General features: G+C 43.4%; 1 protein-coding gene across 1 annotated transcript; it reads right to left on the bottom strand.

Moving 5' to 3' along the window:
• Positions 1-654: 654 nt before the first annotated feature.
• On the bottom strand, positions 655-26,261 carry mindy4b (MINDY family member 4B). Its single transcript, XM_064982685.1, has 11 exons — positions 25,976-26,261; positions 21,283-21,462; positions 18,377-18,496; positions 16,579-16,676; positions 13,129-13,294; positions 12,591-12,656; positions 12,376-12,446; positions 2,848-2,920; positions 2,345-2,521; positions 1,665-1,845; positions 655-1,328 (listed from the first exon to the last, which is right to left on the bottom strand). The coding sequence occupies exons 1-11, from the start codon at positions 26,075-26,077 to the stop codon at positions 1,186-1,188; spliced, it is 1,377 nt and encodes a 458-aa protein (XP_064838757.1). The 5' UTR covers positions 26,078-26,261; the 3' UTR covers positions 655-1,185.
• Positions 26,262-27,996: the final 1,735 nt, after the last annotated feature.

Here is a 27,996-nt window from a genome sequence, read left to right as displayed (position 1 = left end):
ATCTCTACGGTGAAGCATGGTAGTGAAGAATGTCCTTGAGTGGCCCAGCCAGAGCCTGGACTTGACCTGAAAATAGCTGTGCAGCAACACTCCCCATCCAACCTGACAGAGCTTGAGAACAGAGACAGAGAACAATGGGAGAAACTCTGCGAATACAGGTTTGCCAAGCTTGTAGTGCCATACCCAAGAAGCCTCAAGGCTGTAATCACTGCCAAAGGTGCTTCAACAAAGTACTGAGTAAAGGGTCTGAATACTTATGTAAATGTATATTTCAGTTCTTTATTTTATTTTTATTTGCAAAAATAAAAAAATAAAAAGTTTTTTTTCTTTGTCATTATGGGGTATTGTGTGTAGATGAGGAAAAAAAACACTAAATTTTAGGGTAAGCCTGTAACGTAACAAATTATGGAAAAGGTCAAGGGGTTTGAATACTTTCCGAAGGCACTGTAAAATCCCTATAGATTACAATGACCGCAAAACCAAATTTCATATATGCCTGGAAAAGGTTTGGGGCTATAATAGGCATATATATATTTTTTTTGAAATCACAATTTTCAAATAAGCCTACTAACCCAAGTTCTTATCAAAATATTAGGCTAACGATGACACCAAGAAAATACAGACAAAACTGACAAATGTAGGCTGCGCCACAAATACTAGAAATAGTTATGCTGTATTGAAAAGACATGTAAATATACTCACTCAATTAAACAGCTTCTCAAACTGTCAATAAATGTAATTCTGCAGGTATTGTTTTTTGAATAACGTGGGTATCCTATGATGGCTCAACAACATTAAAGTATAGGCCTATTTTACAGAACATCTTATAAAAAAGTACAATAGAATGCCTGACAAATATTACACACTAAGAAATTCTTTACATTGACCTCTTATCTTTCTTTGACCGGGATCCGATTGCATTTATTGATAATGCTCCATTTAAAGGTCATTTCCAATTGAGCTGACATACTGTATATGTGGTGTTTACTGTGAACGCAGGGATATAGCCATTAAATAGTGCATTTCCGCAAAGCATGATGGGATTGAATCCCGGCCTAAGCTGTAAAAGTTGCAAACACACTTTTTGTGGTTGGTAGCATAAGGGCGCCTTCAAACTAGACAAAAGGATGCGTAAAAAAATTATTAGGAATCCAGAACACTACGATCATCAAGTATCCTCCCTGTTCAGAAAAAAGGCATGGTTCCATTCCAGTCGATGGCAGCTCCCTCCCATTTGGTCCTAACGGCCATCTCTACAGAGGGAAACCTCTTCTCTGGGTCTCCCTGGGTGTCCTTGATCCCTACCTCCCAGTGGTGGGAGTGAGTGTCTGGAACAAGATAGGTGTTAATTAACAGTAAAGACATGGGTGCTGAATCCCAAATCAACCCCTAGTCCCTAACCTCTAGGCACTTGTGTAGATCTGAGAGGTTTGAATAGGTGTAAGCAGGGAATAATTCTGGGCCCTATGCCCATTGTTACTTGTGAGTTGACACTCAAGCCATCATTTAGCTTTGATAAGCAAAAGTGTAATCAATTAGACCTATAGATTATTAAGATGCAATAAAATGCACATGATACATTATATTATACTCAATATTGAGGTAAATGTATGTGAATATATCAAATGATAGTCAGAGATACATGTGCATGTAGTCCAACCTACCAATGGTCAGCAGGGCTGTGCTTTGTTGCGATGGCTGGCCATTGTAGAAGTACATGTGGAACAGGTGCTCCATCTTCCAGTCAGAGAGCAGGGAGCGGTTGGGACTGAAGAGGACGCTGTAGGTGCCATTGATACTGCACACCCAAATGGGCAACTTTGGTGTTTTCAGCATGCTTCCAACCTAGAGGGCGCAATAGGGCACAGATGAGATCTACACCTGGACCCAATATTTACAAAGCATCTCAGAGTAGGAGTGCTAATCTAGAATCAGGTCCCCCATGTCCATGTAGTCTTAAGCTTTGTTAAAATTGGGGAGACTTGGTCTAAAAGGCAAACTTGATCCTCGATCAGCACTCCTGCTTTGCGACGCTTTATGGATATCGGTAGCTCAGCCTCAGCCCATAAATGACGAATGATAGATCAAAGGACGGGCTGAGAAAGTATGGACAGTTTAGTGCCTGTGGGACCACCATGATAACTTTGGAAGAGTGATGTTGATCAACAGATCAAAGGCAGGCAGACAGACAAACAGAGACTGTAGAGCAGTAGATGCAGGGTCAGCAGCAGGTTATTGTCTCATGACAAAATTAATAATTAGCTGGCGAGTGTGCACGAGATTCGGTTCTGGGTGCTGAGATTAGCAGCAGTTACAAAAAGACAGGAAGGCACTGTTACTGTACCATGGGCAGCTTTGTACGTTCCAGCAGCTCGCGGCTCCAGTGCAGGTAGCCTACGGCGCTGCGAGCCAGGACCCCGTGTAGAGGCTTCTCCAGAGGGCTGCCGTCGTCACCACACTGCAGAGTTCCATTGAATACATTGGGACTGGCTCGGCCAGTTAGCAGAAGATTCATCAGTGCCTGGTGAATACATAGAGACACAGCAGACGCATGATGCTTGTGTGATGGCTAAGCCATATTCCAATACAAAGCAATAGCTATTTACTGTATATAATGATATAATGGAATCTGTTTTTGCACAATAACACATTTATGCCAGGAGGTCTATCTTGAGGGAGGGCATAAAGCAGGCTCTTTTAAACTGCTGTGCTGCCTGCTGCTATCAACTGTTGGTAAAGCAAGGTGTTGCTGCTATAGCAACTGTTGATAAATAAAGCAAGGTGCTGTTTGTGCATGAAGCCCACAAGCAAGAGTATGGCCCACAAAGAAACACTCCTCACACTTACCTGACGACACACAAAGTTGCCAAGGCTCAAATGAAGCAAGTGGGAGGTGGTACAGTCAAGATCCTCCCTCAACCTTCCAAAAAAAGATGCCTTGATTTAGTTAGTGAGTTAATCTTTTCTCTCCAAAAATGAGATTAATAGAAAATGTCCAGATTATTCAATTATATTGTTGTCAGGATGGTGTGTAACACCACAAAGTATTTCCTTACATAGAACATAATGTATTAAATGTCTTTACATTTCCTGAATTATTCACAAACCACAATGCACCTATCATTAAATGGTTGGTGCATTGTGGCTGTCGCTACGGAGTCGCAAGTGTCAAACGCACGTTGGTTTGCAATTTCGTCATGTAAAAACTGGCAAACTAACATTTTTCAACTCTTACATCAGGCTCTGCAATTTAACCGTAACATCAGGGCCCAGATTCACAAAACCTTAAGGGGAAAAAAAGGATTCTTAACTCTATACTTAAGAAGAAACTTGGAAATATTTGAGGTGTGACCTTAAAAATGTGCGCCAATATGCCAATTTCAGTCAGCACAACTAGGGATATTTAAGGTCGACCAAAAGCTGGTGTTAGTGGTAACGCAATAAGGTTAAGGCATTGATTTTGCATGAGGAGGCGCACACAGTAGCCTTATGTACCTCACCAATATTTTATAAAAATATCACGAGCAGCAAAACAGTTTGCATTTACCTTTTTTATTTATATTGGACATTAATTTATGTCCAGCTTCTTTGAAAAGTTTGGAGTCATTATGTGTGACACCCATTGTATGAAAGGTGTCAGTGGCTGCACTATAAGAAGCCTGTTCAGGAACATCAAGTTATTTAAAAATACTTTTTATTGTTTGTCATGTATCATTTTGTAAAAACAAATGCATCTTCCACTTTCTGACCTACAGTAACTGTCAAATCGTGGGAATTCCGATCGCTGTGGTGCTGCATCCACTGTCATGTCTTGTTATGTCTGTTCCTGTCCTTTCTCTTCACTCTCTCTCTCTGCTGGTCTTTTTAGGTTACCTTCTCTGTCTCTCATTCTTCAGCTGTTCTACATCTCCTCTAACTAGCTCATTCACTCTTTCACACCTGTTCTCTCTTCCCCCTCTGATTAGGTCTCTATTTCTTTCTCTGTTCTTGCTACTTTCAGTGTCTGATTCTTGTTTGTGTTTTTTGATGCCAGAAGCAAGCTGTCGTCTCGTTTGCTTCCACCTTGTCCTGTCCTGTCGAAGTCTGCCTGGCAGGTGCATCCTGCACTATACTAACGTTCTTTTTGTTCCGCTGACAACGTTGGAAGAGGATTTATGCCATTCCTGTTTTTCATTAAAGAACTCTGTTTTCTGTTAAAACCGCTTTTGGGTCTTCACTCAAGTTCATAACAGAAGAATCAGACCAAGAATGGACTCAGCGGCTCCGGACCCTTTTCACTCCGCCGTCGAGATCCAGGGAGCGATGCTAGGCAGACACGTGGAGGAATTGTCTGCTGCTCAACATGCCGTTGAGACCCTGGCCGTCCAAGTCTCCGACCTCACAAGACAGGTTCACCAACTCCACCTCGATCCACCGCCCACTTCCAGGGTTTCCGAGTCTCCGGAGCCCAGGATCAACAACCCGCCGTGTTACTCTGGGGAGCCCACTGAGTGCCGCTCATTCCTCACTCAGTGTGATGTGGTGTTCTCTCTCCAGCCCAACACTTACTCCAGGAGCGCAGCCCGCATCGCCTACGTCATTTCTCTCCTTACCGGACGGGCGCGTGAGTGGGGCACGGCAGTCTGGGAGGCGAGGGCTGAGTGTATTAACCAGTATCAAGACTTTAAGGAGGAGATGATACGGGTTTTTGACCGTTCTGTTTTTGGGGAGGAGGCTTCCAGGGCCCTGTCTTCCCTATGTCAGGGGAATCGATCCATAACGGATTATTCTATTGAGTTTCGCACTCTCGCTGCCTCAAGTGTCTGGAACGAGCCGGCTTTGCTCGCTCGTTTTCTGGAGGGTCTCCTCGTCGAGGTTAAGGATGAGATCCTCTCCCGGGAGGTTCCTTCCAGTCTGGACTCCTTAATAGCTCTCGCTATTCGCATAGAGCGACGGTTTGATCTTCGTCGCCGAGCTCGTGGAAAGGAGCTCGCGTTCTCCGCTGCTCCCCTCTCCACATCACTGCCACCTGCCGCATCACTGCCACCCTCCTCCGCCGGCTCGGATGCTGAGCCTATGCAGCTGGGGGTATCCGCATCTCGGCCAAGGAGAAGGAACGGAGAATCACCAATCGCCTCTGTCTCTACTGCGGCTCCGCTGGTCATTTTGTCACCTCATGTCCAGTAAAAGCCAGAGCTCATCAGTAAGAGGAGGGCTACTGGTGAGCGCAACTACTCAGGCCTCTCCTTCTGGATCACGCACTACTTTTCCGGTCCATCTCCGCTGGCCCGGTTCATCTGCTTCCTGCAGTGCCTTAGACTCTGGGGCGGAGGGCTGTTTTATGGACGAGACCTGGGCTCGGGAACATGACATTCCTCTCAGACAGTTAGGGGAGCCCACGGCCTTGTTCGCTTTAGATGGTAGTTCTCTCCCCAAGATTCAGCGTGAGACGCTGCCTTTAACCCTCACTGTCTCTGGTAATCATAGCGAAACCATTTCTTTTTTAATTTTTCGTTCACCTTTTACACCTGTTGTTTTGGGTCATCCCTGGCTAGTGCGCCATAACCCTTCTATTAATTGGTCTAGTAATACTATCCTATCCTGGAATGTTTCTTGTCATGTAACCTGTTTAATGTCTGCTATCCCTCCTGTTTCCTCTGTCTCTACTTCACAGGAGGAGCCTGGCGATTTGACAGGGGTGCCGGAGGAGTATCACGATCTGCGCACGGTGTTCAGTCGTTCCAAGGCCACTTCTCTCCCTCCACACCGGTCGTATGACTGTAGTATTGATCTCCTTCCGGGAACTACTCCCCCGGGGTAGATTATACTCTCTGTCGGCTCCCGAACGTAAGGCTCTCGAGGATTATTTGTCGGTTTCGCTCAACGCCGGTACCATTGTCTCCTCCTCCTCTCCCGCCGGAGCGGGGTTTTTTTTTGTTCAGAAGAAGGACGGGTCCCTGCGCCCATGCGTGGATTATCGAGGGCTGAATGACATAACAGTTAAGAATCGTTATCCGCTTCCTCTTATGTCTTCAGCCTTCGAGATCCTGCAGGGAGCCAGGTTTTTCACCAAATTGGACCTTCGTAACGCCTACCATCTCGTGCGCATCAGGGAGGGGGACGAGTGGAAGACGGCGTTAGGGCACTTTGAATACCGGGTTCTTCCTTTCGGCCTCGTTAACGCTCCAGCTGTCTTTCAGGCACTAGTTAACGACGTCCTGAGAGACATGCTGAACATTTTTGTTTTCGTTTACATGGACGATATCCTGATTTTTTCTCCGTCTCTCTCGATTCATGTTCAGCACGTGCGACGCGTCCTCCAGCGCCTTTTGGAGAACTGTCTTTATGTGAAGGCTGAGAAGTGCATTTTTCATGCCGCCTCTGTCCCTTTTCTCGGTTCCGTTATTTCCGCTGAGGGCATTAAGATGGATCCCGCTAAGGTCCAGGCTGTCATTGATTGGCCCGTTCCTAAGTCACGCGTCGAGCTGCAGCGCTTTCTGGGCTTCGCTAATTTCTATCGTCGTTTCATCCGTAATTTCGGTCAGGTGGCAGCTCCTCTCACAGCCCTTACTTCTGTTAAGACGTGCTTTAAGTGGTCCGTTTCCGCCCAGGGAGCTTTTGATCTTCTTAAGAATCGTTTTACATCCGCTCCTATTCTTGTTACACCTGACATCTCTAGCCAGTTTGTTGTTGAGGTTGACGCGTCAGAGGTGGGCGTGGGAGCCATTCTTTCTCAGCGCTCTCTCTCTGACGGCAAGGTCCATCCTTGCGCGTTTTTCTCTCATCGCTTATCGCCGTCAGAACGTAACTATGATGTTGGTAATCGCGAACTGCTCGCCATCCGCTTAGCCCTAGGCGAATGGCGACAGTGGTTGGAGGGCGACCGTTCCTTTTGCCGTTTGGACTGACCATAGGAACCTTGAGTACATCCGTTCAGCCAAACGACTTAATGCGCGTCAGGCTCGTTGGGCTCTGTTTTTCGCTCGTTTCGAGTTTGTTATTTCTTATCGTCCGGGCTCAAAAACACCAAGCCTGATGCTTTATCTCGTCTCTTCAGTTCTTCTGAGGTCTCCACCGACCCCGAGGGGATTCTCCCTGACGGGCGTGTTGTCGGGTTGACTGTCTGGGGAATTGAGAGGCAGGTAAAGCAAGCACTCGCTCACACTCCGTCGCCGCGAGCTTGTCCTAGGAACCTTCTGTTCGTTCCCGTTCCTACTCGTCCGGCCGTTCTTCAGTGGGCCCACTCTGCCAAGTTAGCCGGCCACCCCGGCGTTCGGGGTACGCTCGCTTCCATTCGCCAGCGTTTCTGGTGGCCCACTCGGGAACGTGACGCGCGTCGATTTGTCGCGCGCAGACTAAATCTGGGAACTCTCCTCCTGCCGGCCGTCTCAGACCGCTTCCCATTCCCTCTCGACCGTGGTCTCACATCGCTTTAGATTTTATCACCGGACTGCCTTCATCAGCGGGGAAGACAGTTATTCTTACGGTTGTCGATAGATTCTCTAAGGCGGCTCATTTCATTCCTCTCGATAAGCTCCCTTCTGCTAAGGAGACGGCTCAGATCATTATCGAGAATGTTTTCCGAATTCATGGCCTTCCGTCTGACGTCGTTTCCGACAGAGGCCCGCAGTTCACGTCTCAATTTTGGAGGGAGTTTTGCCGTTTGATTGGGGCTTCCGTCAGTCTCTCGTCCGGCTTTCATCCCCAGTCTAACGGTCAAGCCGAACGGGCCAATCAGACTGTTGGTCGCATTTTACGCAGTCTTTCTTTTCGTAACCCTGCGTCTTGGTCAGAACAGCTCCCCTGGGCAGAGTACGCCCACAACTCGCTTCCCTCGTCTGCTACCGGTCTATCCCCTTTTCAGTGTAGCCTCGGGTACCAGCCTCCGCTGTTCTCATCTCAGCTCGCCGAGTCCTGCGTCCCCTCCGCTCAGGCTTTTGTCCAGCGTTGCGAGCGCACCTGGAAGGGGGTCAGGTCGGCACTTTGCCGTAATAGGGCGCAGACTGTGAGGGCCGCTAATAGCGTAGGACCAAGAGTCCTAGATATTGTTGCGGTCAGAGAGTATGGCTCTCCACTCAGAACCTTCCCCTTAAGACAGCTTCTCGCAAGTTGGCCCCGCGGTTCATTGGTCCGTTCCGTATTTCCCAGGTCATTAATCCTGTCGCAGTGCGACTTCTTCTCCCGCGCTATCTTCGTCGCGTTCACCCGGTCTTCCATGTCTCCTGTGTTAAGCCCGTTCTTCGCGCCCCCGCTCGTCCCTCCCCCCATCCTTGTCGAGGGCGCACCCATCTACAGGGTTCGTAAGATTTTGGACATGCGCCCTCGGGGCCGTGGTCATCAGTACCTAGTGGATTGGGAGGGGTACGGTCCTGAGGAGAGGAGTTGGGTTCCCTCTCGGGACGTGCTGGACCGTTCGCTGATCGATGATTTCCTCCGTTGCCGCCAGGTTTCCTCCTCGAGTGCGCCAGGAGGCGCTCGGTGAGTGGGGGGGTACTGTCATGTCTTGTTATGTCTGTTCCTGTCCTTTCTCTTCACTCTCTCTCTCTGCTGGTCTTTTTAGGTTACCTTCTCTGTCTCTCATTCTTCAGCTGTTCTACATCTCCTCTAACTAGCTCATTCACTCTTTCACACCTGTTCTCTCTTCCCCCTCTGATTAGGTCTCTATTTCTTTCTCTGTTCCTGCTACTTTCAGTGTCTGATTCTTGTTTGTGTTTTTTGATGCCAGAAGCAAGCTGTCGTCTCGTTTGCTTCCACCTTGTCCTGTCCTGTCGAAGTCTGCCTGGCAGGTGCATCCTGCACTATACTAACGTTCTTTTTGTTCCGCTGACAACGTTGGAAGAGGATTTATGCCATTCCTGTTTTTCATTAAAGAACTCTGTTTTCTGTTAAAACCGCTTTTGGGTCTTCACTCAAGTTCATAACATCCACTTGTAGGCTATATTTGCCTGTTTACCTTTCATGTGGAAAAGTCATACGAGCCATATCATTTCCGATGGTAGGCTATAGCCATACTGTATATTTATTTGGGAGCAGTATAATGGTGTGTACATTACCCCTTTATCTTTACATTGGATATTTTTCCAGCTCCTGTGAAAAGTACAAATGTGCGTAAAACCCGCCATAGACTAAGTTGTCTTAATATCATATGCCCACGGGGAGCCAATATGGTGCCTGTAACTGTATTTAGACAGAGCCTATTTAAAAGATGGTTTCATTTTAAATAATATATATATATATATGCTGAGCTCTGGTCAATGAACAGCACTCTTACATAGGTATTCCTCTTGTCCAGATGGGATAGGGCAGTGTGCAGTGTGATGGTGATTGTGTGATTGCATCGTCAGTGGACCTATTGGGGCAATAAGCTAATTGGAGTGGGTCTAGAGTATCAGGTATGGTGGAGGTTGATATGCTCCTTGACTAGTCTCTCAAAGCACTTGATGATGACAGATAGTCGATTAGTTCAGTTTTCTTAGCTTTCTTGGCAACAGGAACAATGGTGGCCATCTTGACGCATGTGTGGACAGCAGGCTGGGATAGGGATTGATTGAATATGTCTGTAAACACACCAGTCAGCTGGTCTGCGCATGATCTGAGGACGCTGCTAGGGATGCTGTCTGGGCCGGCAGCCTTGCAAGGGTTAACACGTTTAAATGTTTTACTCATTTTGGCTACAGAGAAGGAGAGCCCACAGGCGTTGGTTGCAGGCCGTGTCAGTGGCACTGAATTGTCCTCAAAGCGATCAAAGAAGTTGTTTAATCGATGTCTGCGACGGGGCTGGTTTTCTTTTTGTAATCTGTGATTGACTGTAGACCCTGCCACATACGTCTCGTGTTTGAGCCATTGAATTGGGACTCTACTTCGTCTCTATACAGATGCTTTGCTTGTTTTATTGCCTTGTAGAGGGAATAGCTGCATTGTTTGTATTAGGTCAGATTTCCAGTCGCCTTGCCATGATCAAGAGCGGTGGTTCGCGCTTTCAGTTTTGCTCGCATGCTGCCAGCAATCCACGGTTTCTGGTTAGAAAATGTTTTAATAGTCACCGTGGGTACGACATCTCCAATGGACTTGCTAATAAACTCGCTCACCGAGTCAGCATATACATCAATGCTGTTGTCTGAGGCTGTCCGGAACATATCCCAGTCCATGTGATGGAAGCAATCCTGAAGCTTGGAATCGATTGGTCAGACCAGAGTTGGACAGACCTGAGCGTTTCCTATTTTATTTTCTGTCTATATGCTGGAAGCAACAAAATGGAGTCATGGTCCGATTTGCCGAAGGCAGGATGGGGGAGGGCTTTGTATGCATTGCGGAAGTTAGAGTAGCAATTATCCAGAATGCTAGCAGCCTGTGTCGCGCATTCGATATGCTGATAGAATTTAGGAAGTCTCGTCCTCAGGTTAGCTTTGTTAAAATCCCCGGCTACAATAAATGCAGCCTCAGGATGTATGGTTTCCAGTTTACGTAGAGTCCAGTGAAGTTCTTTCAGGGCCGACGAGGTTGTTGTGATTACACCATGAGTCGTTAATCATAAGGCATACACCCCCGCCCTCCTTCTTACCAGAGAGATGTTTGTTTCTGTCAGCGTGATGCATTAAGAAACAGGGTGGCTGTACTGACTGACAACATATCCCGAGTGAGACATGTTTCTGTGAAAAAGAGAATGTTGCAATCTCTGATGTCTCTCTGGAAGGCAACTCGTGCCCTATTGTCGTCTACCTTGTTATCTAGAGATTGGACATTGGCGGGAAATATGCTCGGGAGCGGTGGATGGTGTGCTCGCCTTCTGAGTCTGACCAGTGGTCCGCTCCTTCTGCCTCTCCTGCGGTGATCGCGTTGTTTTGGGTCGACCTCTGGGATAAGATTGCATGTCCAGGGTGGAGGTCCGAACAAAGGATCCACTTCTGGAAAGATGTATTCCTGGTTGTAATGTTGGTAAGTTGTCATCGCTTTTATATCCAATAGTTCTTCCTGGATGTATGTAGTAACACTTGAGATTTCCTGGGCTAACAATGTAAGAAATAATACATTAAATAAACAAATAACTGCATAGTTTTCTAATGACCTGAAGCTGGGAGACCATCTCTGTCGGCGCCAAGCGCGTAACGTCTTTGTTTCCTGGCAAGGTTGGCAAGGTTAGTACACTTTAGAAAAGCAAGCAATTACTAAATGTACTAAATGTCCTTTCAATCTTTTACCCAGACATTAGCAGAGATGCGGAGAACCATATTTAGTTTATTTAGAAAAACCAGCCAGCTCAAGAGGTATTCTCCAATTTCCACCCGCCCAGCCATCATCACGTACTTTTTCCCCCCTCAGACTTTTGCCCCTGAGTGGGAATGCTATGTTTAATAGCATATTTCCATCATGAAGCCATGAAATTATTTAGAACAATGTGGACTGCAAATATGTCCAACATATTTAGCAAATATGGCATAGGCCTACATTTTGTTACTTCGAATTGTAGTCGATGACACCGCAATACTTGCCTAGTTAAATAAAGGTTAAATGAAAATAAAAGAAATACATGAAAGACAACATGAAGCAACCACATATTTAGCCATGGAGTATGTTCTGATTAGTCAGTGAGGGGTCAAGCCTCGACACACCTACAACTTTTCCCCTCATCAAAACCAAGCACTTTCGTGCCAGTGCCAGCTAATGCACCCATAATTCAGGTTGTGAAAATAGATAATAATAATCTGATACACCCCCGAACCTATAACGCTACCACCAGCACTAAGATTTACCATCGCGTTAGGTTTGTTAAAATAGAGCCAAGATTGTAATCCACTCTTTGGGTTTGAATTGTTTAACTTGCCAATATTGGGTACATTCCAATGGGTTTTGGTTAGAAAATGCTATAGTCAGGGGTTGGCAGTGCTTGACTTGGCCAGGAGCTCACCAGTACTGAGTACCGGCACCTCAAATGTTTTACTGCTTGAGCTCCTGCACATCTCATAAAATATTAGCACAGCATTATTGTGGAGCTCCTGCACCTAAATATAAACAATACCGGCAACCAAAATGAGTATCAGCACATATTTCATTCCAAGTCAAGCCCTGGTGGTTGGTAACAGTGGGGAGGCAGGTAGCCTAGTGGTTAGACCAGTAACCAAAATGTTGCAAGATCGAATCCCTAAGCTGACAAAGTAGAAATCTGTTGTTCTGCCTCTGAACAAGGCAGTTAACCCACTGTTCCTAGGCCGTCATTGAAAATAAGAATTTGTTCTTAACTGACTTGCCTAGTTAAATAAAGGTTACATTTTAAAAATAAATAAATGTAAAAAACAGTGGCTCGGTAAACAAATCCAAAGCGTGGATTACGGTCTCTCCTAAACCATCAATTGCTTTCAATTGATGGAACACCGGCGTATTGGACTGGTGGTTGTATACCTGGTGATAGTCCTTGAAAAGATTAAGCTGTAGAGGAACAAGATGACTCCATGACTCCCCTCATCTTCAAACTGCAGGCAGGAAGGGGGGGGGGAAGAAACATGACACTATCCAAAACAGGACATTTTTGTATTGGTCCAGAAACTCTGGAATCTGGGCAGCCAGTAGTAGGAAATGTTACCCACATATTAGCTAAAAATTACTTGTTTACTCACACACTGGATGTGCTCATGGACAAATTTCTTGGCATCCTCTTTCTTGTTGAAACTAAAAAGCTGTAGCTGGAAATAGAGTGAAAAACAAATTCTCAGTACACAGGATGGATGTCACTACACACTAGAGACATTTGCCAACTATTGTCCAGCAGAAGGTTTAGTGATGGTGAAAACTAGAACTGTCATGATATATGAATAAAGGATTTCACAGCCAGAAAACAGCTTAGCAGTCTATCTCAGTTGATTGGTTTGGGCTAGAATCTAGTCTAGAGGGTCTCGACATCCGACACACTGAAATTGGACAAAGAAGTTACATACCCCATTACCCAATGGGTGTGTTTATTCCAAGATGACCACAGGCTATTTCAGGTCTGGACCCCTATTCATAAACTGTCTCGGTGTAGAATCAATTTAGGATCAGTGTTGCCATTTAAATCATGATGAATAAGTGGGAGGACCTGATCTTATCATCAGTACTCCTACTCTGAGACGCTTTGTGGATCATGCCCTGGCATGCAACTTATGATGGAGGCCATACTCTCTCAGTGAAGTTGTCCAGTTTGTAGTCCAGGTGGGGGGTGAAACAGTAGTCTGATGTCACTAAGGAGATGGTGGCGCTCCTTTCCTCACCAGCTGCCCACAGAATGTCAGTCAGAGCGACGGCCAGGGCCCTCTCCTGCTCCTTCTCACCCACCTCACTCAGACTGGGCAGGAGCAGAGACAGAGGGAGAGAGCACAGTCAACAGTCTCTTCACTTTTTCCTCCTTTGTCTTAATGGTCTGTCCTTTCTACCCAAGTGTACACTCATTCACTCCTCCTCACACATTTACAGTTGAAGTCGTTTACACACACTTAGGTTGGAGTCATTAAAACTCGTTTTTCAACCAATCCACAAATTTCTTGTTAAAACTTCTTGAAACTAGGGGGCACTATTTTTATTTTTGGAAAAATAACGTTCCCAAAGTAAACCGACTATTTCTCAGGACCAGATGCTAGAATATGCATATAATAGACGGCTTAGGATAGAAAACACTCTAAAGTTTCCAAAACTGTCAAAATATTGTCTGTGAGTATAACAGAACTGATATTGCAGGCGAAACCCTGAGGAAAATCCAATCAGGAAGTGCCTCTTATTTTGAAACTGTTGTGTTCCCTATGCACCCCTATTGGCCATTGAAAGGGATATCAACCAAATTCCTTTTCTACGTATTCCCTAAGGTGTCTATATCATTTTGACATAGTTTCACGCTTTTATGTTGAAGAATGAGCGTAAACGACTACATGGCGTAAGTGGCCAGCTGAGGGCTCTCAGAGTGATTCTTGCGTAAAAGACAGAGGTAGTCATTTTTCCTCTCGCTCCTACTGAAAAGCCAATTGTCCCGGTTGATATATTATCCAATAGATATTTGAAAAACAACTTGAGGATTGATTATAAAAAACGTTTGCCATGTTTCTGTCGATATTATGGATATAATTCGGATTTTTTTTCTGCGTTGTTGTGACCGCTATTTCCAGTGGATTTCTGAACATAACGTGACCAACAAACGGAGGTGTTTTGGGTATAAAAATAATCTTTATGGAACAAAAGGAACATTTATTTGCTGTCTAACTGGGAGTCTTGTGAGTGAAAACATCCGAAGCTCATCGAAGGTAAACGGTTAATTTGATTGCTTTTCTGATTTTCGTGGCCAAGCTTCCTGCTGCTAGCTGGACATAATGATATGCTAGGCTATCGATAAACTTACACAAACGCTTGTCTTGCTTTGTCTGTAAAGCATAATTTCTAAATCTGAGATGACAGGGTGATTAACAAAAGGCTAAGCTGTGTTTTCACTATATTTCACTTGTGATTTCATGAATATTAATATTTTCTAGTAATATTTTTTGACCGGTGCACTATGCTAATTAGTGTAGTTGATGACAATTCTCCCGGATCCGGGATGGGTAGTTCCAAAAGTTCCAATAGTTTTGGCAAGTCGGTTAGGACATCAACTTTGTGCATGACACAAGTAATTTTTCCAACAATTGTTTACAGACAGATTATTTAACTTATTCACTGTATCACAGTTCCAGTGGGTCAGAGGTTTACATACACTAAGATGACTGTGCCTTTAATTAAACAGCGTGGAAAATTCCATAAAATGATGTCATGGCTTTAGAAGCTTCTGATATACATCATTTGAGTCAATTGGAGGTGTACCTGTGGATGTATTTCAAGGCCTACCTTCAAACTCAGTGCCTCTTTGCTTGACATCTTGGGAAAATTAAAAGAAATCAGCCAAGACCTCAGAAAACAAATTGTAGACCTCCACAAGTCTGGTTCATCCTTGGGAGCCTAATGCCTGAAGGTACCACGTTCATCTGTACAAACAATAGTACACAAGTATAAACATCATGGGACCACGAAGCCGTCATACTACTCAGGAAGGAGACGCGTTCTGTCTCCTAGAGCTGAACATACTTTGGTGCGAAAAGTGAAAATCAATCCCAGAACAACAGTAAAGGACCTTGTGAAGATGCTGGAGGAAAAATTATCTATATCCACAGTAAAACAAGTCCTATATCGACATAACCCTGAAAGGCCACTCAGCAAGGAAGAAGCCACTGCTCCAAAAACCGCCATAAAAAAGCCAGACTACAGTTTGCGGACAAAGATCGTACTTTTTGGAGAAATGTCCTCTGGTCTGATGAAACAAAAATATAATTGTTTGGCCATAATGACCATTGTTATGTTTGGAAGAAAAAGGGGGAGGCTTGCAAGCCGAAGAACCACATCCCAACCGTGAAGCACGGGTGTGGCAGCATCATGTTATGGGGGTGCTTTGCTGCAGGAGGGACTGGTGCACTTCACAAAATAGATGGCATCATGTGATAGGAAAATTATGTGGATATATTGAAGCAACATCTCAAGACATCAGTCAGGAAGTTAAAGCTTGGTCGCAAATGGGTCTTCCAAATGGACAATGGCCCCAAGCATACTTCCAAAGTTGGCAGAACTGAAAAACCGTGTGTGAGCAAGGAGGCCTACAAACCTGTGTCACGCCCTGACCTTAGAGATCCTTTTAATTATCTATGTTTGGTTAGGTCAGGGTGTCACTTGGGTGGGCAATCTATGTGTTCTATTTCTTTGTTGGCCGGGTATGGTTCCCAGTCAGAGGCAGCTGTCTATCGTTGTCTTTGATTGGGGATCATACTAAGGCAGCCTGATTTCCATCTTAGTTTGTGGGATCTTGATCTTGTTAGTTTCTGTAAAGCCTGCAGAACTTTGTTTGTTTTTTCTTGTTTTTTTCAATAAAAGTAAGATGTTCGCCTACCACGCTGCACCTTGGTCTAATTCATCTTTAAATGAGCGTAACAACCTGAGTCAGTTACACCAGCTCTGTCAGGAGGAATGGGCCAAAATTCACCCAACTTATTGTGGGAAGCTTGTGGAAGGCTACCGAAACATTTGACCCAGTTAAACAATTTAAAAGGCACTGCTACCAAATACTAATTGAGTATATGTAAACTTCTGACCCACTGGGAATGTGATGAAATTAATAAAAGCTGTAATAAATCATTCTCGCTACTGCTATTCTAACATTTCACATTCTTAAGATAAAGTGGTGATCCTAACTGACCTAAAACAGCGATTCTTTTTTTTTTTTTTGTTTACTGGGATTAATTCTCAGGAATTGTGAAACTGAGTTTAAATGTATTTGGCTAAGGTGTATGTCAACTTCTGACTTCAACTGTAAATGCATTGTAATGGTGTAAGACAAGTTTCATCCATATTTCTTTTATCATTCCTTTCCTTTTAAGGGAAGAGAACAAGTGCATGCTACGGTAAAACTGACTATTGAGACGCAGGGCTAAGACTATGGCCTCCGACCCATCCATGTCCAAGGAGCAGGCATAGTGTGAAAATGAATTTGACTGTTTCTTGTTGGGTGACGTTCGAATGGGTTTCATTTGACTTGATTCGGTCAAATTTGAGCCATTTTCTCACCTTTGCAGTCTGCAACAGTCTGAGTTGGTCTGGCGGGTGAAGAGCAAGTATTTGATAATGTTCGCTTGGACCACCATTTGAATGGCACGGGATCCTCCCTAAAGAAAAAATATGCTGTTTCATTGAAACTACTGTTGAGCAAAATGCCTTGAGTTTGGCCTTAAAGAAAAATAAATGGATTATGACTTTAGGAACCTTTCCTACAACGAGATCCCTGTTTGAGGAAGGTCCTTCACAGTATCGCTAATTTACCTTCCGAGTCATGGTTTAATTCTCGTTCCTAATCTTGTACGGGCAGCCGTTTAACATTAAGTCACATTTAACACTAAACATTAAATCACCTTATTATGTGAGACCAGACACCTTGACACATCCTGAGATAATGGTGACACTGGTCTATAATTAAGTCTAGCAGCAACTGGCTAATGGTGTAACTGATTGATGATTTCACACCCAGAAAACAGCTTAGCAGTCTATCTCAGTTGATGGATTTGGGCTAACCTCTAGTCTAGAGGGTCTCGACATCCGACTCACTGAAATTGGACAAAGAAGTTACATACCCCATTACCCAATGAGTGTGTGGAACCTAATCCTACTACAGTTAAGTAAGAGATAGGGGTAGGGCTACATTTCATTAATGAAGACATGTACGTGTAGCAGTATGGGTTTTAGGACTGAGGCGTCACAAGGAGGGGGGCGGCATTATTTCAGAACTACACATAAGACCCTGGTCTCCGATTGCAACTGTTATATAATGGTCTGATCTTTTCAGCTTGTAGGAATATCAACAGTCGATCCTCTGTCTGAGATAACAACTGTGTCATCATCGCATTTATTTGACAGGTATAACTATCTCTTAAATTAGACTCAGATTGGGCAAAAATACAGGGCGTGCCGTTGTGATTAGTTCATCACCTTAATGAGGCCCTTATGAAACCATCTACAATGCTGCCTACGGCTGTTGTAATTCTTATAACCGCATTTGATTCTTCTGCATTTGATTCTTCTGGGTATATGTAAAAAAGGTAACAATTCTACATGGTTAGAATGATAGTAAACAACATACAGTGCTGCCATTTCATTCATACCTTTTCTAAGTTTGTTAGCTGGTTAGTTAGCAGCCTCCAGAATCTCCTGGATAGCATTTATGGCGCAGGTTGATAAATCAACTATTGGATTTCAAATGGTTTGGATGCAACCAAACCCGACGTATGCAAAACATTTGCTTAACTTTAAAAAAGTGAACTATCCCTTTTAATGCCTTCAATACTCTTTAAATAATTTGTTTTGATGGGAAGGGCAGTGTGTACCATATCAACAATAACTGACTTGGCATGTAGAAACTGGCCCAGTGTAAAGTCTATGGGGACCTGAAAACACTGCGGTTGATATTGAATTCATTGGGGGAAGACAGAGCTTCCTAAGAACAACTGTTGACATCAACTGTTGACACCATCAACCTGAGTTCATTAAATGCAAGTATTTTCACTATGATGACTATAAAAACATATATATTTAGCATATAGGGTTTTTAAAAAATATTTTGGTTCTGTAGGGGCAAGTTTTACTAGTCTATTCAAGTCAATTATCCTTCAATGATCAAAAGTCACACTGCTACTCTTGACCAAAGTCTCTCCACCCTGTTTCAAAGTTCCCCTCCTCAACACTGGTTGTAATCCCAATAAATCAGTCCTTTCTTCTGAAGTGTGCACTTGTTCGCTTCATATTGAATGAGTGCACACTTCAGGAAGAAGGGGAGATTGAGACACACACACACACACACTGTTTGTTTACTCACTCTTTCGGCTTCCAAGGCATAGGATAGGTTGGAGTAGGGCTCCCTGAATTTGAAGAAGGACTTCTTCCACTCATAGTTGAAGACGTAAAAAGTATTGCCGAACAAAATCTTCCTGAGGTTCTGAAAGACAAAAAATACGTATCCTCTACCAGAGCTTGACATCTATTTTATATATTTCTAATCTAAACTCTACCTCTGTAATTCAACTCTAGGTAAATGTCTACTTATTTAGAGAGGCAAAAGGCAAAGGACAGTTTTGGCAAATGTCAGATGGGCTGGTCCATCTTTCGCCCAGTGGGCCTGTCTCAACTGGGGTCTTTGTGCAAAAGTATCATTATTTGGCAAATAATGTGTTCGGGTCAAGGAAGAAAATAGGCCAATGTGGTGGCTTTAAGGACCAAAAAAATGGGCCTATTAGAAATGCGCAGCCTTTTTCTGGTCCCTGTCCGTCCATGCACGATTCACATTTGTTTAGACGAGGGCTGTTATGGTGATCGTATTACCACCACACTGGCGGTCACGAGTCATGACCACAGTCAAATTCCACATGGTAACTAGGCTTCTCCAAGCTCTGATGCTGCTGATGGTCATTAGTAGCCTAAAAAAACTTTATAGACACTCTGGTAGGGCTCCATAGTTCCTCTGTGGAGATGGGAGAACCTTCCAGAAGGACAACCATCTCTGCAGCACTTCTGCCAATCAGGCCTTTATGGTAGAGTGGCCAGACGGAAGCCACTCCTCAGTAAAAGGCACATGACAACCCGCTTGGAGTTTGCCAAAAGTCACCTAAAGGACTCAGACCAATGAGAAACTAGATTCTCTGGTCTGATGAAACCAAGATTGAACTCTTTGGCCTGAATGCCATGCATCCGGTCTGGAGGAAACCTGGCACCATCCCTACGGTGAAGCATGGTGGTGGCAGCATCATGCTGTGGGGATGTTTTTCAGCAGCAGGGACTGGGAGACTAGTCAGGATGGAGGGAAAGATGAACGGAGCAAAGTACAGAGAGATCCTTGATGAAAACCTGCTCCAGAGTGCTCAGGACCTCAGACTGAGGCGAAGGTTCACCATAAGCACACAGCCAAGACAACGCAGGAGTGGCTTCGGGACAATTCTCTGAATGTCCTTGCGTGGCCCAGCCGGACTTGAACCTGATCTAACGTCTCTTGAGAGACCTGAAAATAGCTGTGGAGCTACGCTCCCCATCCAACCTGACGGAGTTATGGGGTATTGATGACGGAACAAAATGTAATACATTTTTTAATAAGGCTGTAACGTAACAACATGTGGAAAAACAGTTTATCAACATTTTAAGCTAAATGTTCTGATCTGTTGCATCAGCCTGATTGTTTTGAAACTTTTTTTTTGATGCGAGTGGTTGTATTAATTTGTGATCTATCGCATCCCACGAGTGTCCCAGAGTATGTTTTGAATATTTATTTTTCGCGCAGAAGGACAAGTTAAGCAATAGAATAGGTCAACTTTTGTATTATAAGGTATAGTAGTCTAGTGATGTAAATGTGGACAATGCTTCTAACATCTTCAATATGCACGTTGGAATTCGATAAGAGGGACGCTCACAGTTGCGTCCCTGATTGTCTTCACTTGTAGCCTACTTTGGAGGTGAGATGGCTGTGGGAACGACCCGATCAAGTGACTGGTATTGGCTAATAAGAATTGAAATATCTGAGAGCGCCTTTTGAGTGAGAGGTGCTTCGGAGCAGGCTGCTGGGAGAAGGGAATTAAAATGAATATATTCAGCCCAATGGCACAATGGCCACTTTGGCTGTAAAAGGCATGAGCATTTTTTTGATGACACACATGGGGGATGCGCCAGGAGATTTGAGGCCTGGTGAGAATATTATCAAGTGCTTGTCAAATTGTGAATGAGAAACTGATGAAACTGATGAAGTGTGGGCAGCCTGCACAAGGAGCGGAGCTTATGCTTTTCATGCTGCTTTTTTTCAAATCATCATTAGAATCGCATCATGCAGACATGAATGCATTAGAATGTTTTAAAAATCAAAACACATAGCCCAACGTTTGTATCAGAACTAACGTTGCATAAATAACTCCAAATTAAGCATATATGAGGATGTGTTTCTTTGTTAACTGCTCAACACCGAATAGCCACATGTACACTCCCTCGGAAATCGTTTGGAGAAAATATTCAATATTCAATATTCAGCTATGTTTAATTGTATTATTCATACTATAAAATAATGCCCCAAAATTCTAATCAAATCTTTTTTGCTGATTGAACTAGTGTAGCCCACAGCCACATGGCAACGCCATATTAGGCCCTAACATAAGGACAGCTCGGAGTATGCTATTCTGTTCTTCTGAAATACGCAACATTTTCTTCATATCATAGTGTTTCTTTAGCCTTGTCTAAAAAAATAATGGGTTTATTGTGATGGTGTAGTCTATTACATGGATTTATTACTACTTTTTTAAATGTAGATGTTTCAAAGGTCTGCATCAGTGGCTTGTAGGCTATGCGTGGAATCCAGGAGATGCTAAATGCGTTTATGTTAATTCATGGTTAATTACCGTGAGACCGGAAGTTATTTGCTTGACAATAACCAGCTGACAAAATGTAATGACCTCCACAGTCCTAGTTTTGACAGATGGCAACAGAGACTGTACAGAAAGCAACTACCCAAAAACAGTTTCCAGATAATTTGGCTGTAGTAAAAGACCTTGTTAACTTGTTTTCAGATGACCACACTTGCTAACTCAATCCATTGCTTAAGAAGACCATGAATAAATAAGGTCTCTGTATTGCTGCTCTTTTGTCTCTGGCATGCACACATACACACTCACACACAGTGAAACACACAAACACAGCAATTGGAAGCAGCAGGTGTCAAGTGACCAGCTCATGTTGCTAGTGCAGACTCACCCCAGCTAACTCGGGTGTGATAGGGAGCCCTCCTAGGCTAGGAGAGACAGTCAGGGCCCGGGGGATAGAGTAGGGCACTGTCGATAGGTTGGTGTTTCCACAAGGCGGCTGTGCTGTGGACGGTGGCCTGCCTGTGCCATCCTCGCTTTCCTCCTCAAGCATAGTCCTCTCCAGAGGCCTCTGCAGAGAGACGTGACAGAGACCTTCAGAAAGATCCCACCTTATCGTTCACAATGTCCCACATATTCCAACAACACACAATTCCTCTTCTTTAAAAAAGGTTCAGGCTAGGTGTCAATCCGCAGCACCCTATAACAGACTTTTAAAGGTAAATAACAATTGAGCTTACATGCACAGCCTCTGCCGTGACTGCGATCTCTGGGAAAATTCCTTTCAAAGGGTACATTATCAGCAGTCTAGTTTGCTGCTCTATAACACTCCTCCTGAATTGAATCTTGACATTAATCCAATCAACAAGAACCTGCAATATGATAAGGTTACATGAATGAGATGATGGTAAACATATGGTTTAACTCTCTGCCGCTATGTGTCTCTCTGTCTCCATCTCTCAGCTGTCAACACAGTTGCCCTCATGGCTGTTTTGTTTTCCATTCAGTTTGGACACTGTGGCACATATACAGTGCCTTCAGAAAGTTTTCACAACCCTTTACCTTTTCCACATTGTGTTGTGTTACAGCCTGAATTTAAAAGAGATGAAATTTATATTTGTTCACTGGCCTACATACAATACTCCATAATGTTAAAGTGGAATTATGTTTTTTGAGATGTTTAAAAAAAAGAATATGGAAAAGCTGAAGTGCCTTTAGTCAATAGGTATTCAACCCCTTTGTTATGGCAAGTCTAAATAAATGGAATAATAAATATGTGCTTAACAAGACACATAATAATTTGCATGGACTCATTCTATGTGCAAAAATAGTGTTTAACATGATTTTTGAATGACTACCTCATCTACCCCTCATGTACCCCGCACATACAATTATCTATAAGGTTCCTCTGTCGAACAGTGAATTTCAAACACAGATTCAACCACAAAGACCAGGGAGGTTTTCCATTGCCTCGCAAAGAAGGGCGCCTATTGGTAGATGGGTAAAATAAATAAAAAGCAGACATTGAATATCCCTTTGAGCATGGTGAAGTTATGAATTACACTTTGGATGGTGTATCAATACACCCAGTCACTACAAAGATACAGGCGTCTTTCCTACCTTAGTTGCCGGAGAGGAAGGAAACCGCTCAGGGATTTCACAATGAAGCCAAAGGTGTCTTTAAAACAGTTAGAGTTTGATGGCTGTGATGGAAAACTGAGGCTGGATCAACAACATTGGAGTTTTACTCCACAACACTAACCTAATTGACAGAGTGAACAGAAGGAAGCCTGTACAGCATTCCAAAGCATTATTTTTGCTACAAGGCACTAAAGTAATACTGCAAAAAATTTGGCAAGGCAATCACCTTTTCATCCTGAATACAACTTGTTATATTTGGGGCAAATGCAATACAAACCATTACTGAGTACCACTCTCCATATGTTATGGGTATGCTTGTAATCGTTAAGGACTGGGTAGTTTTTCAGGATAAGAAAATAAATGGAGTGGAGCTCAGCACAGGAAAAATCCTAGAAGAAAACCTGGCTCAGTCTGCTTTCTACCAGACACTGGAACATTAATTCACCTTTCAGCAGGACAATAACCTAAAACACAAGGCCAAATCTAAAATGGAGTTGCTTACCAAGAAGACAGTGAATTCCTGAGTGGCCGAGTTAACAACCTGTTATGGCTGCAGCGAATTTTCTAAACTTTTTGTTAAAAATCGTGCAACATTTCAACATCCTGCTACTAATGCCAGGAATATAGTATATGCATATGATTAGTATGTGTGCATAGAAAACACTCTGAAGTTTCTAGAACTGGTTCAATGGTGTCTGTGACTATAACAGAACGAGTTCCGTGGTCAAAATCGCAAGAAAACCTGATCACTAAATCGACAAAGAAAAAATCAATCCACCAGTCTCGGTTTTGTCTATGGCTTGCCATAAATGATGGGACTGAGCTTGCAATTCCTACAGCTTCCACACGATGTCGCCAGTGTTGTGATTTCCAGGGCCCTTTTTCCTTGGTCAGATTACTGAATGGCACATCCTGTCGGTGAGAAAATGGACTTCGTTTTGAAAACTTCTAGCTATTGAATACAGATCGCTCCGTGATCAATTTGATCGTTTATTAATGTTTACTAATACCTAAACTTGGATTACAGAAGTAGGTTGAAGTGTTTTGTCAAAGTTTATAGGCAACTTTATGAATTTTTAAAAATGATGTCGCGTTGGGAAATGTGACTTTTTCCATTGATTTCTCTGTGTTCATAAATGGACATTTTGGGTATATATGGACCGATTTAATAAAAAAAGACCCAATTGTGATGTTTATGGGACATATAGGAGTGCCAACAAAGAAGCTCGTCAAAGGTAATGAATGTTTTACATTTTATTTCTGCGTTTTGGGTATCGCCGGCTACGCTAATATCTTTGTTTTCGTCCCCTTTGTGTGTTTCTGGGGGCTGCATGCTATCAGATAATAGCTTCTCATGCTTTCGCCGAAAAGCATTTTACAAATCTGACATGTTGGCTATATTCACAACGAGTATGGCTTTAATTGAGTACCTTGCATGTGAGTTTTAATGAAAGTTTGAGTTGTATCGAGTACAATTAGTTGGCGCTCTGGAATTTCCACTGATTTGGTTCCTGTACAGGTACAAGCATCCATAAAAGAGAAATGAAAAAATGAGAAATTTACTTGAAAATCTATGGCAAAACCTGTAAATGTGTAAGGGTGCATGCTGGTGGCAGGGAAGTCAGGCGCAGGAGATCGAACTTGGTATAAAACGGAGCAGTGTAATAAGTGCTAAAAAACTCAGAAAACCAAAATATACAAATAATACAAAATGGGTAGAAAAACCTGTGGCACACCAGAACAAAACTTGCACAATGCTTACAAACAAACAATCACTGACAAGGACAATGAGGGGGAGCAGAGGGTTAGGGGTAGCCTAGTGGTTAGAGCGTTGGAATAGTAACCGGAAGGTTGTGAGTTCAAACCCCCGAGCTGACAAGGTACAAATCTGTCGTTTTGCCGCTGAACAGGCAGTTAACCCACTGTTCCTCGGCCGTCATTGAAAATAAGAATTTGTTCTTAACTGACTTGTAAAATAAAAAATAAAAATACACAACATGTAATGAATGGGGATGGAACCAGGTGTGATGCAAGACAAAACCAAAGGAAAATGAAAAGAGGATCAGCGATGGCTAGAAGGTCGGCGACTTCGACCACCGAAAGCTTCCCGAAGAAGGAGAGGGACCAACTTCGGCGGAAGTCGGGACAAATGGTTGTCTTGCAATAATCAACAATGATCGCACACCTACACCTCATGACACTCACCTGGAGTCCATGTTGTCGTAGCAGAATCAGAATTAGTTAGGTAACATAGATAAATAAGATGTTTTATTTACTTTATACTTGAAGTCAGGTTTGAACATTGTCTTCATATTTTAATGTGTCTGTAACTATTCCTAAACCATGTGAAGGGCTCCACCATGTCTGTACTCCAGTCACTCCCTCCTTTTCCCATTGGGGGGAGGAGTATGGCAGTGTCTGGAACCATTGTATTACCCTACTGATGTTGCATGAATCTTAACCTAGTATATGACCTAGAGGCTCACTCCCCTCCATGAGCTTGTCCAGGAGGGGGTGTATTTGAGATGGGAGTATCTAGAATTGACAATTGATATATGCCATTGGATGAGGTAATGTTTTGGTACTATGAAGTACCAAGAATGAGAAGTAGAACCTCGTCTAAGAGACCAAACTGAATGATAATTTATAGCTAATGCTACCTGGCTATGGAATACTCCTCTCTCAAGTAAATGGCCCTTTGTGAAGTTCCTAAGATCTGTGGTTCGTCATGTGATTTGAGAGGGGTGTATCTTGGCTATAAAAGATACTAAGTATTATTTTGTAAGCACTCTCAGAGAATTCATTTATAGACACTGAATTGATCTGAGAGTCAAAGGGCTATGGTGAAGCTCATGTTATTAAAGATGGACTTTAAAATATAACTCTGACTTGTGTGTGGTTTGTAAACTCTCCTCATTTAGTGTACAGGAAATTACCACAACAATGTCTAAACATGTTTTCACTTTGTCGTTATGGTTTATTGTGTGTTGATGGGTTAGAAAATAAATATTTAATCCATTTTGAATGTAGGCTGTAACACAAGATATGGAATAAGTTAAGGGGTGTGAATACTTTCTGAAGGCACTGAATGACCCAGTTCTATAGCATATCGTTGTTTTGTCATGTGACTGGATGGGGCCATACACATACTCTCTAGGAGTCTATACACACTCTCTACATGTAGTTGCCAAAAGGTATGCTGAGAAAGGAATGGAAGCGGAGAAAGAGAAGGACAGACATAGAACAACAAATATGTTGTGGAAAAGTTATGCTCGCTCCGGAGGGGACCAGGGATAGGGACCAGGGATAGTGGAGGTCAGGTTTGGAGTCAATTTAATTTAAATTCCGTCAATTCACATCCTGAATGGACTTTATTGCCAATTTGCGTTCTGAACTGAAACTAATTGGCCCCAACACTGCCGGAGGTATTTGTCATCACTCACATCCTGGTTCCTCTTTACCTCCTCTTGAAGGATCTCGATGTAGCCAAGTCTGGAGGGCTGCAGATCCCGGATGGTCTGTAGGAGCTCCTGGTAGTCTGTCATCACGCCACGGGGCCTCGACACCCTTAACCCTAACAACAGCACAACGATACCTATACTATACACACTCTCCACATGAAGTCGCCAAGAGGTGTGGTAGACAGGGAGATATATAGTGGAAATTAAAATAGGGAAAGAGAGGCAGAGAGCGAAGGATACAGAGAGAGATAGACGACAGAGGGAGAGATAGAGTAATCCTTGCTGGGTGAGCAGTAAACGTATATGCCCCACCCAGTTCTCTCTCTTTCTCTTCTCTCTCTCCTCCCTCCGCTCCTGGTCTTTCCGAGGCAGATCAGGTTCAGTGACGGAAAGCCCTACCCCCACCCCACCACACACACTGCACCACGTTGTCTGATTGGATAGGAGTGACATGCGGTTATCTGAGAAGAGCATCTGCATAGGATCAGCTATCACACTGAAAATGTAAGCTTTAGCCTAACTGACTGCAAGAAGTGCAGGTGAGATGGGAGATGCAGGTGTGCAAGTGCTTATGGAAACAAAACGTGGTTATGGATTCACAAAGAGAATGTCATAAAACTAAGAACCTCTTTTAAATTGATTTATACTTAGGCTACTGAGTGTACAAAACATTAAGAACACCTTCCTTTTATTGAGTTGCACACTCCACCCCTTTTGCCCTCAGATCAGCCTCAATTCGTTGGGTCATGAACTCTACAAGGTGTCGAAAGCATTCCACAGGGATGCTGGCCAACATTGACTCCAGTGCTTTCCACAGTTGTGTCAAGTTGGCTGTATGTCCTTCGGGTGGTGGACCATTCTTGATACACACAAGAAACTGCCTTGAGTGTGAAAAACACAGCAGTGTTAAAGTTCTTGATGCAAACCAATGTGCCTGGCACCTACTTCCATACCCTGTTCAAAGGCACTTAAATATGTTGTCTTGCCCATACAACCTCTGAACGGCACACATACACAATCCATGTCTCAACTGTCTCAAGGCTTAAAAATTCCTATTTAACATGTCTCTTCCCCTTTATCTACACTGACATCAATAAGGGGTCTTAGCTTTAACCTGTAGTCACCTGGTCAGTCCGTCATGAAAAGAGCAGGTGTTCTTAATGTTTTGTACATTCAGTGTATATCTAAAACATTTTTAAACTGTTTTATGTATTTCAATGTATTCAACAAAATCACATTTCTATTCATTGCATTGGTGAGCAATGAATCCATACCAAGGCATTTTGTGGGAATGAATTCCAGATTCAAGAATGACCCAAAGTTCATTTTGGCATTTTCAAGTTATTTACAGTTATTTCCAACTGCTTACATACAAAATCTTTTCATGTCACACGATTTTTGAAACCTCACACTCTAAGTGCAAAACTACACACCAAATGTGAAAAACCATAAGCTATTTCTCAGCCTTTGACTCAGTTGTCAATTGCATAAAACACTTTTTTCAAAATACTACACACAATTCTCAACCTAAAACACAAAAATCTAACAGGAAGTGACTTGCTTTCCTTTTCCAAACACAACCAATCAAAATGCTACACTTATTCACCAGGTCACACACACACTCCTCACATGTGCAAACACTAATAGCTTAACTGATCACTACTGCTTTACTGTTGTATAGGCCTATAAATAGGTCAAAGGTCAGATGACCTGTTTTGAACAATGGATGCCAACAATGGACAGAGAGCAAGAGGAGTAGGAGGGAGAGGAAGAGGACGAGGGCAAAGAAGAGAAGGAAGGAGAGGCATCTCTAATGAGATTAGGGCAAAATTTGTTGATCATGTGATCAACCACGGTTTGAGAGTCCAGCCCAATTTGAGTCGATTTACAGTGGCGTCCATAATTCGAACCTTCAGAAATGAGAACAGGTATGCCACTATCTAATGACTATTTTAGCATTACAGTAATGTACTGTAAAATACGTATGACTTCATAGTATTGCA

This window comes from Oncorhynchus masou, chromosome 13 (assembly GCF_036934945.1).
Source record: "Oncorhynchus masou masou isolate Uvic2021 chromosome 13, UVic_Omas_1.1, whole genome shotgun sequence".
Lineage (NCBI taxonomy): Eukaryota > Metazoa > Chordata > Actinopteri > Salmoniformes > Salmonidae > Oncorhynchus > Oncorhynchus masou.
Note: the sequence above shows the minus strand (reverse complement) of the source record. Positions and strands in the feature narration are given on the sequence as shown.